This window comes from Lagopus leucura, unplaced genomic scaffold (genome assembly GCF_019238085.1).
Source record: "Lagopus leucura isolate 7727_CA_CO unplaced genomic scaffold, USGS_WTPT01 Super-Scaffold_100022, whole genome shotgun sequence".
Lineage (NCBI taxonomy): Eukaryota > Metazoa > Chordata > Aves > Galliformes > Phasianidae > Lagopus > Lagopus leucura.
The window spans coordinates 2,540,677-2,557,399 of record NW_024962275.1 but is presented as its reverse complement, the minus strand read 5'-3'; the positions used below and the strand labels follow the sequence as shown (position 1 = coordinate 2,557,399).

The 16,723-nt window shown below is 47.0% G+C and overlaps 1 protein-coding gene across 4 annotated transcripts; it reads left to right on the top strand.

The window, feature by feature from the left end:
• The first annotated feature begins 207 nt into the window (after nucleotides 1–207).
• SNAPC4 (small nuclear RNA activating complex polypeptide 4) lies at nucleotides 208–16,692 on the top strand. 4 transcript variants are annotated; one of them, XM_042878817.1, is made up of 23 exons: nucleotides 208–382; nucleotides 1,692–1,732; nucleotides 2,232–2,390; nucleotides 2,926–3,051; nucleotides 3,487–3,565; nucleotides 4,111–4,192; nucleotides 5,062–5,166; nucleotides 5,785–5,857; nucleotides 6,173–6,337; nucleotides 6,556–6,703; nucleotides 7,421–7,527; nucleotides 7,797–7,891; nucleotides 8,590–8,684; nucleotides 9,885–9,970; nucleotides 10,493–10,885; nucleotides 11,345–11,434; nucleotides 11,636–11,876; nucleotides 11,980–12,050; nucleotides 12,356–12,430; nucleotides 12,681–12,708; nucleotides 13,131–15,151; nucleotides 15,505–15,637; nucleotides 16,196–16,692. In XM_042878817.1, exons 1-22 carry the CDS (start codon nucleotides 238–240, stop codon nucleotides 15,631–15,633), a joined length of 4,554 nt encoding a protein of 1,517 aa, XP_042734751.1. In that variant the 5' UTR covers nucleotides 208–237; the 3' UTR covers nucleotides 15,634–15,637; nucleotides 16,196–16,692. The 4 variants fall into 4 exon arrangements, with proteins under 4 accessions (XP_042734751.1, XP_042734752.1, XP_042734754.1 ...); XM_042878818.1 differs by lacking the exons at nucleotides 208–382; nucleotides 1,692–1,732; nucleotides 2,232–2,390; nucleotides 2,926–3,051; nucleotides 3,487–3,565 and adding an exon at nucleotides 3,691–3,810; XM_042878820.1 differs by lacking the exons at nucleotides 208–382; nucleotides 1,692–1,732; nucleotides 2,232–2,390; nucleotides 2,926–3,051; nucleotides 3,487–3,565 and adding an exon at nucleotides 3,849–3,967.
• Nucleotides 16,693–16,723: the final 31 nt, after the last annotated feature.

The window sequence follows — 16,723 nt, the reverse complement described above, 5'->3', positions numbered from 1 at the left end:
AACGGCTCAGTGCGGCCGCAGGGCCGGGCGCTGCCCGCCGTGTAACGGAGCGATTAAAGGCGGAGGCGACTCGCGGGTCGCGGTCTTGGCGAAGCTGTGCTCCTATTGGCTGTATCATGTCACGTGCTCTGGGCTCAGCTGACCGATGCGCCCCGCGGTGATTGGTCGACGGGCGGAGAGGGGCGGTGCCGCGGCGGTACGGTTCGCGTTGTGCCCTGGGGCTGCGGCGGTGCCGCCATGTCCCGGCGGAATGGCCCGGCCGGGGCCGAGCTGAACGCGGAGCGGGAGAAAATCCGCCGCGAGATCGAGGAGCTGGAGCGCAGCCTGCGGCTCGACGTGACCGGCGGAGATGTGGCCGTGTCGGACTCCAGCCTCAGCTCGGGTACTCGGGGCGCGGCCCTCCCTGCGGGCCCGGCGGGGAGGCGGGGCTCCATTGGTCCCTTCGGCGCCTCGCGTCGGCGGGCGCTGCTCTTCTGTAGGGCTTCTGCCCGGTGTTGCTGCAGGGCTGCTCGCAGGGCGTGGTTTACACCAAGCTGAGCGGTGCGGTTGACGCGGTAGAAGGAAGGGAGGCCGTTCAGAGGGACCTGGACGGGCTGGAAAGGTGGGCCGGGTGAACCTGATGAGGTTCAGCACGGCGAAGTGCAGAGTTTTGCACTTGGGCCGGAGGAATCCCAGGCATCCATAGAGACTGGAAGGAGTGGTCCTTGAGAGCAGCCCTGTGGAGAAGGACCTGCTGGTCCTGATGGATCAGAAGCTGAACGTGAGCCAGCAGTGTGTGCTTGTAGCTCAGCAGGCAAATGGTGTCCTGGGCTCCATCAGAAGAGGGGTGGCAGCAGGAGCAGGGAGGTGGTTGTCCCCCTCTGCTCTGCTCTTGTGAGGCCCTATCTGCAGCACTGCCTCCAGGTCTGGAACCTCCAGTACAAAAAAGACGGAGCTGTTGGAGAGGGTCCAGAGGAGCCACAAAGATGAGCAGGGGGCTGCAGCACCTCACCTAGGAAGCCAGACTGAGGGAGCTGGGCTTGTTCAGCATGGAGCAAAGAAGGCTGCGGGGTGACCTCATGGCAGCCTTCAGTACCTAAAGGGAGCCTACAGGCAGGAGGGGAATCAACTCTTTGAAAGGGTTGATGACAGCAGGACAAGGGGAAATGGTTTGAAGTTGAGGGAGGGGAGGTTTAGGTTGGATGTCAGGGGGAAGATCTTTACAGAGAGAGTGGTGAGGTGCTGGAACAGCTGACCAGAGAGGCTGTGATGCCCTGTCCATCCCTGGAGGTGTTCAGGACCCGGTTGGGTGGGACCCTGGGCAGCCTGGTGTGGTATTAAATGTGGAGGTTGGTGGCCCTGCATGTGGCAGGGGGGTTGGAGATTCCTGACCCTTGAGGTCCCTTCCCACCCTGGCCACTCTGAGATTCTGTTTGCTCAGATGCTCGCTTGGCTGTGCGCTCAGTGCCGCCGGACCGAGGTGCAGCTCTTTTGTTATCTGGAGCTGTTTTACTTTAAAACGAAAACCAAGAGTGTGTCTGGTGTAAAACTGAACATTCTCACTCGGCAGTAACAGCAGTACCCAAAACCCCTCGCAGCTGTGTGTGAGATGCCCTGCGGTGCTTTGCTCTGCGTGTTTCAATTGGAAAGTCCTCAGTTTGAAGCTTTCTCTTTGCTGCCATTGATGTCTTTGTATTTTTGTGCTCCAACAGACGATGCTGAAGGTGACAGCTCGGATGTCCAAGCAGAAATGGTAACTGTTTAAGCAAATCTTTGTGTTTGCCTGGTGAAGGAAGCGGGAAGAAAGGGGAAATCTCACATCATTCTCAGGAATTTTGAGGCAGCTGTCTTGTCTCCACCATTAATGTGGAGAATTGCTTCAGTGGGACTAATAAAGTAGAAATCTGAAGGGATGGTCCTGAGCTGTGTACTTAGCAAGCAAGGGGGCTCCAGTGTAAATGTAAGTGTTCTGCAGTTTACTTGCAGCTCTGCAGCTGCTGGCACCACAATGGGTTTTACCAGGGCTGGCAGTCAGATGTGCAGGCTGAGCTGATGGGCAGGAAGGGAGCTGGGCAGGGCTGGTAGCTGTAACCGCCTTTGGGAGTGCTCAGAGCAGCTGTCAGGAAGGGAGTTCTGTGCTTCCAGCTCTCCTGGAAATCATTTTTCAACACAATGCCAGTTCTTGCTTTTAAAAGCAAGCGTTCCCTCTCCTGTACCCTTAATCCCTAAAATGGAGTTTTGTTTTCCTCAAGGAAGTGGGAAGAGAAGAGGACAGTAGCGACGATGATCTTGAAAGCAGTCTGCTGGAAGATCCAGAAACGTGTCTGCAGATGAATTACGTGTATCAGGAAGTTATCCAGGAAAAGATTGAGGAAGTAGAGCTTCTGATTGCACAAAACAAAGAGCAGCAGGTGAGCAAAACAGATGTGGAACAATCCTGTGCTTTTCAGAGTTACCTTTTGCTTTCATCCTTTGCCTGTCAACCACAGTGAAACTTCCTAGGACATTCTTAATGTACGAAGTGCAGGGATCAGCTGCAGCAGTAATGGCCCTTATCTGTGTGCTGGTGTAGCATTCGTCTTGCTTGTGTGGGAACCAGGATACAGAGGTTCGTGTGTCAGTTCAAACCAGTGTCACCTGAATGCTGACCTTGGAAGGGCTTATTTTCATGCAGTTTCCATCATTTCCTATCACCAAAATTGCTGTCACTGAGTGTACAATAGCTTGTGCTTTAGCTTATTGTAGCAAGTCGGTGTGTGGGGGTATTTATGTTTTTGCATTTCTCATCTCCGTTGTACTACACAAATGTGTGAGGTTCCAAACCTTACCTTTCATACATGCACTGATGTGCAGTTTGGTGCAGCCAATGGTTTGAATGACTCTGCTGTTCCCTGAAATTAGGCAGTTCACAGAAGGTGCTGACATTGTTTCATTCTTCTGTTGCAGAAGGAAATCTTATGGGAGCTCGATGGCAGAAAAACAGCAAGGACAGGAGATGGTAGAAATTTACCATCAAACATATTTCTGGGCCATTTTATGAAGCCATACTTTAAGGACAAGACAACAGGAATAGTAAGTAAATAGGACTGGCTTACATATTGATTTTTTTCCAGTGATACATTTAATTGTAACTGCACTATGGCTGTGTTCCATTCTAACTGTGGATGTCACTCCTGAGTTTGCAGTCTCTTATGTTTTTTTCCTCACACGTTGCTTGCTTACCCTCTTTTGGAAGCACTTGTCCAACCTCAGTCTGGCTGTGACACCTGAGAGTTCTGAACAGGGGCAGATTCCAACATTCTTTTTATTTTCAGCTTAATTTTGATCATGCTTCTTCATCTCCACAATCCAGTTCCACTTCGTTTAAAGCTCTTGTTGTCTTTGTTTTCTGATGTGAAGGTGACTGAGCAGTTCTAGTTGAGTTATCAGTCTTTTTGGTGGCAGCTCATGATGGAGTCCCAGGGAGAATGAACAAGTTTTCCATGTATCCATTCTCATCTTTATTAGGGCCCTCCTTCCAATGAAGATGCCAAGGAAAAGGCAGCTCAGGGCATAAAATCCTTTGAACAACTGCTGTCAACAAAATGTAAGTAGCTGTATGCGATGCTCAGTGTTCTACAGGAAATATAATGTATGTAACCATCCATTCCCCCATATCTGTATTCAAACATCAATACTTACAGTACTTCATACTGGAATTCACAGGAAGAGTACTTCAGAGCAAATGGGAATTTATGCATTTATTCACTGAAGGATTCATGACTTCCTTCCTTCTTTGATTCGCGTTTGTTTTGATGCATCATTCCACATCTCTGAATCCTCCAAAACCAGGTGGGGTTGTGCAAGGGGAGTCCCCAGGTGAGAGGAAAGGTGCTTAGAGCTCCAGGGAGTTACATCCACCTGTGGTGGTTTCATTGAGGTTTCTTTGGAGGTAGAACTGAGCAGAGGCTGCAGGCTGCACAGCTCAGGCACGACATCAGTGGTTCAGGTGGGCAGCAGAATCCATTTACCTGGTTTCTTATAGGCCCTCTGCAGGACAGAGTTGTGTAGGTAATGGTAAAGATGTGGGGAATGCTCTGGCAGTGATTTTGCACTGATGACTGAATGCTTGATTGTTTTTGTTTTGCCCAGGGAAAAGCAAAGAGAAGGTGTTACTGCAGAAGTCAGTTGTGAGTGACCGCTTGCAGCGCCTGCTACAGCCCAAGCTACTGAAGTACGTAGTGTGCAGACTTGTGAGAGCATGGCAGCTGAAGGGAGGAGGGGAAACAAGTGGAGCTTCCATCTTCCTGCAGCGAGTTCCTGTGTTAATTGACTGCAATGTCAGTAAGGTTACAAAGCACAGCACGGGTGCTTTAGAATCGTAGAATGGCTCTGCGTGGAAAAGACCTTCTTTTGTCACTGTTGGGCCTGGGAGACCTGTTTAGTGTCCCCAAGTCCCCTGTCCTGTGGGCAGCAGTGCAGGCAGTGACTGTTGTAGGCAGCAGCATTTCCATTCTTTATTGACATCTCTATCTTGTGTGTGTGATATTGAAGGGCAGGGCTTTAATCTTCTGACTGTAAGCAAGAGGTTACAGCCTTCAGGTTGCACTGCAAAGGCTTGGTGATTATTTTGCAGATAACCAACAAGGGAAGAGGTTTTGTATTGGAGATGCTGTGGCATTTTGTAGCCCTCTGTTTCCTCCTGCTCACACAATGGTGTAACTTCAAGCAGCCTCGGGGCTTGAAGCTGAAATTGTGCCATGTTGCAGTGAGTCATAACAGCATGTCCTTGGGGAGATGTATGTGCCTGTAACTGGTGCACACTTAATTTGTTGCTGTTGCAGCTATGGCTGAATCTCTCTGTAAATACCAAAATGATTAATCTGAGAGCTGTTCTGGGTCAGCTGTTGGCACTGAAGCAGCAAAATAGGATGAGTTTGGTACGTGGGAGAACCTGGAAGAACAGTCTTGCTTACTGTGGGAAATAAGCTGAAGGAAAGAAGGATGCTTGTGGGGAAGCCTCTTTTGCCACGTGTCTTCTGCTGCCATCGACCTTCTTCCCATGTAGTCTTACTAAGTAATGTTGAAAATGTCTTTGAACAGGTTGAGTTATTCGAATCAGAAACTGGAAAATGTCAAGACTGAAATGGAGAAACAGATCTTGGAAAAGCAAATCAAAGAAGTGGAACGGGAAATAGAGGCAATTAAGTGAGAAATCTTCTTTATAAGTTCTTGATGAAAATGCAAAAGGGTTCTGGGAGGCTGACTTCTGTAGTGCCCTCCTTTCTTGGGCGCTTCTGGTTGTGGCATTTGGAGAAGATTTTGTGCAAGCCAACACAAATAAAGCCATGAGGTGCTATTCGGGCTTTACAGAGCTCGTATCTGCAGCTGTTTGCTCAGTCCTGCTTTGTGCATTCATATGCAAATGCACCTAATGGCCAGGATAGAGATACTGGTGGAAATGGTTCTTGCTTCAGCAGGAGGGGTGCTCTGAACACCTTACTAATTCTGAGCTTTTGTCTGTTAACACATCTGGAGTAATCTGCTCTGATATTGCATTGAACTGTTCCCCTTGCTAAACAGCATCACCTTGCAGGGGGCTGTTTTCCAGCAGTACACTCATTATATTCAAGTAAAATGAATAAGTCCAGAAAGGAAGAAATCTTGTTTGTGAGTGAAGTTATCGATGTTAAAGCTTTGAAGTAGTAAAGTTTTGGTGGGAGTTAATAGCAGGTGAGAAGAATATGATGAAGAAAGATCAGGCTGAGAAAGTGACTGCTTAATTAACTGTTTAATGTGGAGGTTTCTTTCTGTCTTCTGCTCTAGCCAACTTCCAGAAAGTGACTTGTTAGGAGACAGGTTTGATGAGCACGACTGGGAGAAGATTTCAAACATTCATGTGAGTTGGGAGATGAGCTGTTGTCTTACTTCTCACATCAGGCCCCTTTCTCATGAGAATTACCTGACCTGCTGTCATTTCCATCCACTGATCCCCTCATGCCCTTCTTTAAGCTGACTGTTGTGTGATCTCAATATGGTAAGCATGTAGGCACTTACAGTTTGATGTCACTGCTTAAATCTGATGGTTTGATTTTGAAAAATCAGCACTAAGACATGCATGGAACACAAACTGTACTGCATGAAGCCGGGACAGACATTGGGCAGAAACGAACGCTGACACAAGACAAAGTAGATTTGTCTCTCTCTGTTTTAGTTTGATGGACGGCGCAGCTCAGAAGAACTGAAGAAGTTTTGGCAAAACTGGGAGCATCCAAGCATCAACAAAAATGAATGGACAGAGGAGGAAACGGAGAGGCTGAAGGATGTTGCTGCTAAACATGGTTACTTGGACTGGCAGACCGTAGCCCAGGAACTGGGGGTGAGTAGTTCTGAGGTCAGAAATGTGAGCTGGAAAGTCAGGTAACTGATGGTGCCTCTTCAAAAGTGTTGGAAAGCAGTTAACAGTAATTCATTGTTAGTTCATGCTTTTGTGAGGAGTATTCATGAACGGTACAAAAACAACTGGAACTTTGCCCTCTTGCTTTTTTCCTCCTGAATGTCCAGCTATCTAAGCAGCTGTGTTTTCTTTCCATGAAGACAAACAGGACGGCTTTTCAGTGCTTGCAGAAATACCAAGCCTACAACAAAGACTTGAAAAGGAAAGAATGGACCAGAGATGAAGATAAGATGCTTTTAGAGCTCGTTCAAGAGATGAGAGTGGGAAGCCACATCCCTTACAAGAAAAGTAAGCAGCCTACAAAGGAAATTGTTTTCCATTCACATAAGATGGTTTCTTGATTTCCTGGGTTACATGTATTAATACTTCTGCATGCTGGAGCACCTGGCCTGCTCTGCTTGAAGGAGTTACTGGTGCTTTATCTGCTGTGTTTCCATTTCCACGGTAGTTGTGTGCTTTATACCTAGATGAGATGCAGCAGTGCTATGGCCCAGTAGGTGTCAGTGTGTCAGTATGTGTATGAGGTACAGCAGTGCTGTGGTCCAGAATCATAGAGGCACAAGGTTGGAAAGGACCTACAGGATCATTTAGGATGGTCATCAGGGTGCATGTGCACACATTACTGTACCTATAGTGGTTTCTAGAAGAGCTCTCTGTGGGATTACAGTGTGAGCAGTGAGGACTGAAGGTTAAAGTAGTAACAAAGTGTTTTCTGGAGTCCTAAATCCCAGCCTTTGTGTGACAACATCTGCTGCCTTGAATTTGTTGGATGTGTGTTAGAGCTGAAACGTGTCTCTGTGAGTCCTGTTGCAGTATGAATTGTTGGGGTGCTGTGTGTCTATATTGGTAGTGCCATTGTAAATGGTAGCAGTTTGTGTGTGCTGTGCTCTTTCAGTTCTTGTTGTGACAATCTACTGTTTGTTTGAAAAGATGACAGTTCCAGATGTTAATAAGTGAAGAAATATTGCTTGCAGCAGAGGATAAAATACACCTTTCCATTTCTAGTTGCCTATTACATGGAAGGAAGAGATTCTGCCCAGCTGATTTATCGATGGACAAAGAGTGTGGATCCCAGCTTGAAGAAAGGGCCCTGGACACCAGAGGAGGATGCTGTGAGTTCTGCTCTCTAATTCCCTAGAATGATGGTGTGTGGAAGGTTAGATTTGCAGCGTTGCATGGTTATGTACACGTGAGCTTTAATGTTGCACAAAAGAATGTAGAATGCTCTGAGGTCAGTTTACAGGTTGGGAGGTCTTAACTCCCAAAACCCTTTGAGCTGAGACTTATAATTCTGAGGAAACATGCAGCTGCTTCTGTTTCAGGCTGGCTGGAAGCATTACTGACCAGGAGTTGTAACTCTTCCTTTCTGTGGTTGACACAGATGCTGTTGGCTGCAGTTGAGAAGTATGGAGAGCGTGACTGGTATAAAATTCGGACAGAAGTACCAGGGAGGAGTGATGCTCAGTGCAGTGACAGGTGAGAACAGCCTGGAACAGCTGTGCCTTCAGGCCTGTTGTCCAGAGCCAAGTGCAGCTCATTTTACAAACGTTTGCTTTGCTTACAACTCTTGAAGACTGTTGTGAACGTGGTTATGGTCTGAATACAATCTTCACCGGTCCCTAAAGGTGAGCACAGCCTTTGTGGTGCTCTGTTGCCTCTGTAGTTAGAGAAGGTCGAGCTGATATTGGAGTCCAGCAGGGAGAAGGATGCTCTGTTGCCCTGTGGCACATCATTCCCTTGGTGTAGCAGAAGTTGGAGGGACTGTTGTCCAAAGCACAGCAAAGGGATCCTGAGGTGTGAGTGCATGCAGGGAGAAAAGGTGGTCACTCATGTATGGGCTGCACAAACAGCCTGGTCAGTCACTTCCTGCAGCTGACATCAGTGTTGTGAGAGGTGCTGAGCCATCGTCAGCATTGAACCCAGCTTCAGGAGACCAAGTGCAGAATGTTCTGATGTCAGCAATCCATTTTACAACGGCTTATTATAGTTTTTAACCACATAGTCTGATATTAGTGAGATCAAAGAGATGGCAACTGTGCTGTGTTACAGCAGTAGTGGTGGGTGCCTTAGAAAAAGGAAAGATCTGGTTGTGTTCAGCCTCAGAGCATGGAGCACTGATCAGAGCCATGTGAATGAAGTGAAACGTTCCTTGCTTAAATGGTTTTTATTTGAAGGTACTTAAAAGCATTGCACCGTGATGTAAAGAAAGGCAAATGGAGCTTACAGGAAGAAGAGCAACTGATTGATCTGGTGCAGAAGCACGGCCTGGGTGAGTGTTCCTGTGGCTTAATTTCTAGCTCAGAAAAGTATTATTTACCAATTGCTTATATGAGAGTCTTCCTCTTTTGTTTTTAGCAGTGGCAGGCTCTGTTTCCAGCTGATGGTTTTGAGCCTCCTCACACAGAGCAGCCTTTCCTGGAAGCTCACTTGTTAATGAGTTGTGCAGCAAAGGGCTGCATAGCTGTGCTTGTCACGGCTCCACAGAGCTCACAGTCTGTGGAAGAGTTCTCTTACTTTCTCCAATGCTATTTTTCAGCATTAGGCTTTAACCTTTCAGCCTCCATCTGAGCATGCTGTTACTGCTGTGAGGAGGGAGGGATGTGATGCTGCCAAGGTTTTGGTCCCTGGTGCCTCTTCATTTTAGTTTCTGACGTTGGCTGAGTGTATGATGGAGCAAAGTCCAAAGAAATCTTTGAAAAATCAAAGACAAGGATCAGGATTTTAGCATCCATTCATAATGCATTTCCCTGTATGAGTCAGTTACTGTGTGCATGGTGTTCTGCCCTGAAAAGGAAATCTCCTTTCCTATTCCCTGCTCTTTTCCACTCTGAATGTCACAGCACTCCTCTCTGTGTATGATGAGCTTATCAGGGTGGGTGAACCTGCTGGATCTTCTTAGGTGCAATCTAAAGCAAGACAGACACCTTCCCAGTCTCACTAACAGCTCTAAAATAGCAGAAGGCTCGTTAGGTTATGAACTGCTCCCAGCCTTTTTAGGGATGACGCTCTCTTATGTAAATGTCACACTTGCACTGACTCCATCAGGCTGCACTGCCTCTGCTTACAGGTTGTGGTGCTACTGAAGCACAGAACTCTTGTCAAGTGCTTTCATGAACATACATATGTATCAGTTTTACTGTGTTTCAGTCAAATATATTTATTTCCTGAAGTGAGGTGTCTTGGATTCCATGAAAACATACAGCGCTGCAACTTGGTGCTGGTCTGAGGAAGTCTCACACTGTTATTGAAGGAGGTGCAACGTTTCTCTGAGTAACGTCAGGGGGGCTTTGTGTGATTTGAACATCTTTTAAAAGATAATAAAAGCAGCCCTCTGCTCCAACAGATAAATAAACCCATGTAACAGCCCTCGTTTTAATCTGAGTGCTGACATCTGACTGGTTCTGTGAAAGAGAAATACTGTTCCTTCAGTTTGCTGCATCGATAGCTGTGCTCTCCTCTTCCTTTTTAGGTCACTGGAGTAAAATAGCTGCTGAGCTGCCACATCGGACTCGCTCGCAGTGCCTGAGCAAATGGAAGATCATGATTGGGTCGAAGGTATTGTGCAGAGCCCTCCTGTGTCACAGCCCCATCTCTTTAGATAAGACTCTCCAACCTGAAAGTGAAATCCTATGAAATCAGTGCCACAATTGCCCTCCGTTTTGCGTGGTGTTTTGTCGTGGATGTTTGTGGTCTAATTAGTACTGTGTTAAAGCAGCCTTTTTTGTCCTGGAGGAATGAAGTGTTATATATTTGTATGTTATATAATTTCCTTATTGCCTCGAAAGGCCCTTAAGGATGTTATATAAGCACATGCTTATGTTTTCCTGTATGTACCTCTTGAGCTGCCAGTTGTGGTACAAGCTACTCCATAAATTCTGGCTGCTTAAGACCACCTTAAAAGCACTGTGGTGGTTCCATTGGTGAAGCACCAGCAGGTGCTGCTGCACCATCCATTCTGAAACCACTTTTCACTGGTAGAGTACTGCCCCACAAGATTCTTTAACTTACTGGTCAGAGATTTGCAGGTCAATGGTGAGTGCTGGCTGAAGCTTATCTGTGTTCTTTTTGGCTAAAAAGAAACGGTCCAGGTCAGTGAAACGTCAGCATAGAGAGGAGAGCTCCAGCTGTTCAGAGAGCAGCAGTGAAGATGTAGAACTGGACTTATCAGACACTTCTGAGGAGGAGAAGACGAGTAAGGAGGAATGCACCTTTCCCAGCATTGATCTGTGGATCCCAACACAAGCAGATGTGCCGGAGTCGTGCCAAGGAAGGCACCAAAATTCATCTCCTTTCTCTTTTGGGAGTGTTAATGCAAGGACCAGCAGCAGTAAAATTCCACATGCGAGGTGTGAAGGAGCTGAGGAAGGAGTTACTAATAAAGCAACAGAACTGAGCACCATCCTGAGGGGCTTGGCACGGCCCCATTCCACAGACATCACTGTGAAGAATCCCATAGAAGAGATTAACAAGGTGAGTCCTGGGTTTCTTGATCTGTTTTGGATGGAATTCGAGCTTGGATTAGGAACTGCCAGGAGGAGCATTTGCTGCAGTAAAGAGAGCAATTGATGAGATGAGTAGATGATGATTTTTCACACCTGTTAGCTGCTTTCTCACTGTACCACTGTGGGGTGCTGTTGGAAACGGAGCTGTGTGAATAAACAGGAATTCCTGGCACTGCCCCTCCCCGCCACGTAATACCTAGAAAATAACTCTTCTACCCACAGTGTCACTGACACACAACTGTTTTCATATCTTCATAAAGCAGGATTGGCTGCTGAAATAAACCCCCTTACTCCAATGGCCAGGGTGTGTGGATAATCCCAGTAACAGGACCGTTGAGAGCTTTTGCACCCTCTGAGAATAGCATCAGCACCAGTAACTTTCTATGGTGTGCTTTTCCTTACACCTTCCCTTGTGATTTCTTTTAAGGCTTCCAGGTGTGGGAAGCAAGTGCTGCGGGTTACCCTGGAGGATGTGAGAAGAGTGCTGAGAGAAAACACGTGCTTCCAGAGGAGACTTGTAAGCACCTCGTTTGTCTCACCTGCTTTTGTGGTATGGGCACAAACTATATTTAGTGGAAAGCAAACATGGAATCATGAATCTTATTTTGCTGTTGTTCTGAGAGGAAAAGATCACAGGGCAATTACGAAAATAAATAGGGACTAACTTTGTTAGAACCCTCCTCATTGGAGCTCTAATTATGTGTTCGCTCACGCGCAGCAATCGAAGCTCACAATGTCTGCTGCTGCTTTGGCAAAGACGTCTGGGGTTGGTGCATCTGCTGCTGAGAAGCACAGGGGGCTGTGGAACACGGTGGGGAAAACTCGTTGTCAAGAGAGAGCAAGATGGAGGAAAATGAACCTTGACAGGAAGCTCCTCATGGCTGTGACACCTTGGGTGGGCGACGTGCTGCTGCCTTGCACCTCACGAACTGGGAAGATGGCTTTTGATCAAACAAAAGGTAGTGCTAACCCATCAGAGATGGTGCTCCTTTATGTCCCTGTTTTCTGGCACCTTACAAGTGAATATTCAGCTGATTTTTGATGGTGGGCCTTTTTTTCTAGCTTATTCTATTCAACAGAAGCTCAAGTCGGTCAGTCTCTCCAGCACTCCTCTGTTCACACTTTTCATTCAGGTAGGTTTTTCTGTCTTAATAGCATTATCTGCTTTACAGGAGTGGTAATCTTCATACTTGATGCTTAAAAACAATTATAAATCTTTCACTTGAATTAATCTAATTACTAGATTGATCTGTTCTCTTGGCTTGCATGTTATATTTAGTAAACCCTGCATCCATCCTAATGCTGTCACAGTTTTCTGCAAGTGTGAATGTGTACCAGAGTCTTTCATGTGAAGCCTCTCCCATCCGCCTTGTCGTGTTGCTGGCTCTACCAACATTCCTTTTCTGAACCAACTTGTAACAAAATGCTTCTCTTGCAGCTCTTTCGGATTGACACCAATGGCTGCATGAAGATCATTCGGGAGAGAAGGGCTGATGCAGTCAGGCCTCAGCAGGTACTGTGCACCAACTATTTCTAAGCTTTTCCCTGGAGTCTTGTCTAAAACAGAGGCTTTTCAGTGAATGTGGTGAGTTGGTATTGTCTGTGTGTTACCAGTTAATTTGAAGCAGAGTAAAGTGCTGCCTGTGTGGCTGTTTACATTGGAGGCTGACAGATGATGCTTTGATTGACATCTGTGCTGTTTTAATGATCTTTATATGTCTCAAGTATAATTTAATTTATTTATTTATTTATTTATTTTGCAGGCTTCCCAAAACTCGGAGTCTTCTTCAGGTACCTCTCAGAGCATTTGGTGTTATGATGCACAGGAACTTTCACTTAGTTCATCACCACTGTGTTAATAACCAGTGGAACTGAAGGAGAACTTTGAAACGAAACGCACTGCCTTGCTCCTTTCTCGTAGCTCTTGGCTCTTTCAGTTGTTGGCTTAATGCATTCATTTTGGTAAGGACTGGCAAAAATACTGAAGGGCTGTAGGCATGGTGTCATCATGCCTGCCTGATGGTCTGTAGGCTGTCACTGTTAGACTGCTCTCAAGCATGTACTCACAACAATACAGTGTTGTAAGAATTGCCAGTCAGGAATTTTCCTACTTCCTATGCAGGGTGATTGATATCTAATAGCTACAAAATAGCATCTAAAGTCTTTCCTCCTTTCTGAAGACTTGTTTTTCTTCCCCCTTATTCACCTTATAGGCGATGCAACGCAGCCTGCTCCCAAGAGGCAGACAGCTCCTCCAGTTGTCCCATCTCTTCTAGCTCCTCTAGCCCAAGCTCAAAGGCAGAAGCCTAAAACTGTCTCAGAATTGCTGAGAGAGAAGCGGCAGATGGAGAAGCAGCTAAAAGAGAAAGCTGTGCAGACAAAAGTATTTGTTGCCCCACAGGTGATGCTTTCAGGGCCTTTGATAATCCAGCACCCACCACAGCCAATGATTCCTTCTGCACAAGTGGAGAGCAAACCTGGAGCAGTTGGCTCTACAGCCAGCCATGTACAACATGTGCCAGCTGCCTCGTCAGCGTTTACTTCTGTTGCTGGTTCTGCTTCTACCCCTGTCGTGCTTGAAAACCATTCTCCATCAGTGTCAAAAGCTGGGGAGAGCCCTCGTTCCTCACAAGAGACAAAAGTACAATCTAGTAAGGAACTAAACGAGCAAGCTCCACAAAATACCCCTGAAAGAGGAGTTTTTCCAAGCCTGAATCCAGGTGCAGCAGGAAAGGCCCCAGATCAAGGAGGGTGCAGCAGTCAGGTCCTAGCTGGTAGCTCAGCTCCAGTAGTGTTGCAAAATCAAGCTTTTGTGCCACATCGAGTTACGGTGGTGCCTTTTGGCATAGAGTCTGGCAACAGCAAACTGTCTCTTCCCACACCAGTTACCTATGAACTGAATCGTCCTGGGCCAGTCAATCTATTGCCTGCTCTTCTAGCTCCACAGCCTGGCTCCCGTTTGACTCCTGACAGCGTGCTGCCTCTCACATGGATTGTAACGCAGCAGGCTTTGCTCTCCAGTGCTGTGCAGGCCGTTGTGGGTGTTCCCCAAGGTCTGCAAGCTGCTATTGTGAGGAGTCAAAGTCAGGCAAGTGTGACATCCAGTGGCAATGTCTGTGGTTTAGGAGCGCCTCCTGCATCCTCTGGAGTAAATATGCCTCAGCCAAGCCATGCAGAGACAAAAACAAATCCCCAGTTAGCTTCAGGGAGCCCAGCAGGAAAGACAGCTGGTGTAAGCCATTCTGCAAGTGTCTTCCCCGTGAGCTCGGCCAGTCCTGCGTGCAGCATATCTGGTGTTTCTTCTGCTACATCTGCACATTCAGACGGTTCCTCTAAGGCTGTTGATCCTTCTGCAGCTCAGAATGCTCCTCCAGGTGGTGCACCAACCCCGCATGCTCAGCTGCTGCCCCAGATGCAGCCACCTGCAAGCACTCAGGGGTCTGATTCCCACTGCGTGACGGGTGCTGTTAGCTTGGGAGAAAACCAGGACTCATCTACAAATGGATCATCTTCCAACTCGAATGTCCTTAATAAAGGGGTTGTGCTCCAGCCAGGAGCTTCAATTCCTCATGACAGTGTTGCAGGAAATCCTGAAGGCTCAGCTGAGCAGGCATTGAAGTACAGACCTATTGCCTCCAAACCGCCCCCTGCACAGGCTGCGAGTGCTCCACCCCAGCCAACCACTTCTAGTGCCGAAAAGACTCTTCTTGACTATAGCCTGATTTCCTTTGAAGATGAGGAGCTGGTGAAGGAATGGCTGAGTGGGAAGCAAGGTGTCCAGGTACCACCACTGCAAACCAGGTTGCCTTATTTCCCACCTTTTTTGTGCAACTTAAAAACTCTTTCAAAGCTACTTCTGCAAAAGGCAGCTCTGGAAAAACAGGCAGCACGTCTTCTGTCCCCTGATGGCAGTCAGACTGAGGGTGAGGTGGACTTGAATGCTATCACAGAACTGGTGCATGAGAAACTCGGTGATGACCCTGCTTTTCTCCTGCTGAAAGCCCGCTTTCTAGCAGCCTTTACGCTCCCTGCTGTACTAGCAACTCTGCCTCCTCCAAAAGTGGCAACAACTCTGTCAGCCAGCAGGAGGGAATATGGAGAGAGTGATGAAGAGGAGTGGCAGAGCGAGGAGGAGGCGTCTGAGGATGAGAGCGGTGGGGATGAATTGGATGCACGGTCGGATGGAGCAGGTGGTGATGAGCCTGGAGACCGAGATGCTGATTTTCCAGATAAGGTAAAGGAAAGCTGCAGTCTCACTTGTGGGAGACCCAGCCTCTCTAGCAAAGAGTTGTGTCCAGGCAAAGAGAAACCACATCAGGTGTGTTCTGGCTGGAGAGCAGGGGCAGAATCATACTCTGTAGGAAGAAGTGCTGGTGTTGGCTGAAAAATGTATGTGTTTGGGATGTTTTGTTTGCTAGGATTGTGGTAATACAGTGTCGTGTCCCGTGCTTAATTTTGAGTGTAAATGGAGTATTGTTTTAAATCTTGCCGTGCTAACTAAAATAAAAGATGGCTGAAAGGGTTTTCTTGCAAATCCTCCTAGGTTTCGTGCTGCTGTGCAAATAGTCTGTTCCCCTTGTGTTGCAGGGCATGGAAACCGAAGAGATTGCTGCACAGTCCATCGTGGGCACCTGCACTGATGGGACTGCCAGCATTCCTCAAATCAGGAGAAGTTTGCGCATCAGGAAAAGGTTCAGGAAAAGGAGGAGGCTGTGAGGAGGTAACGTCAGCAGCTGTTCTGTGAATCTTGTGTTTTTAAAGAGAGAACCTGAAATGCTTTTGCCTGTGGTGCAGCCCAAAGAATGAATCACGACCATAGGAGAAGACTGAAATGGTTTTGACTTCTGTTCCCTTAGGGCACGGAGTCTGCACTCGCCCTGTTAGTCATACATTAAGAGTAATGCAGGTTGAGGAGGAGGGGAAGTTGGTGTTTACATTATAAAATTACCTATGAAGCTATGAGGTTTAAGTATTTGGCAGCCTTTCAGACCCTGCTGCTGCCTATTAGCATGGTAGCTAGCAGGTTTAATGAAGCCCTGGATGGTTTCCTTTCTGTGTGTAACTGGGCAGCTTCTCAGGTGTACAAGAGCAGGATCTGAATGTGTTGAGGCCTGTAGAGAAATGGACCAAGTGAGTGTGACTGCCATTTGATTTGCTTGCTGAATTAGATTCTGTTTTTATTTTGTTTTCTCCTTTAAAACTGATCTTAGAAACTCAAAAATGTTTGCTTCCCTATTTAGAAGTCCTGCAACTAAGAGCTGTTTGTGCTGTGTTACAGGAGCCACTTGAAGGAGGTCTGCCCTGCAGCAGGAGATGCTCTTTGCACTGCTCACTTCTCACACTTGCAACAAGCTGACCAGGCAGAGCTGGGGGGCAGAGGGAAACATCCAGGCTGGTTTCCCCACCACCAAAAAAAACGTCTGCTCATTTAGACAAGCTGCAAGTAATGAAACAGAACTGCTGGAGGGGTGTTTTTTAGGCACAGAGCAATTCTGTTCTCTTTCAGCCTTGCATTTGCCACGAGTGCTGCGGGGTAACAATTGTTGGGGACCTGGGGAAGCCAGCAATGATGGTTATTTCCTTGCTGTGCTCCCCCCTTTTTATGTGAATGTTTATCTGTGTTCAGAATATGTGGTTCATTGAATGTTTTTTTTTTTAATGCTGTAATGATGTTTTGTTTGACAGCTGACTGAATGCTGCTCAGTAAGAAGCAGGTTAATATTTTATCAAATGAGTCTCGAGTACTGGTTGAAATACAGATGTTTATTTTTCTCATTTATTTGTGCCTTCTGTGTTTCTGTGGTAA

Excerpts from the sequence above, each read along its gene's own strand:
- SNAPC4 (XM_042878817.1), top strand. The coding sequence starts at position 238 with ATGTCCCGGCGGAATGGCCCGGCCGGGGCCGAGCTGAACGCGGAGCGG. Across the intron at positions 6,704-7,420 it reads CCACATCCCTTACAAGAAAA|TTGCCTATTACATGGAAGGA; the intron begins GTAAGCAGCCTA and ends TTCCATTTCTAG. Across the intron at positions 10,886-11,344 it reads CCATAGAAGAGATTAACAAG|GCTTCCAGGTGTGGGAAGCA; the intron begins GTGAGTCCTGGG and ends ATTTCTTTTAAG.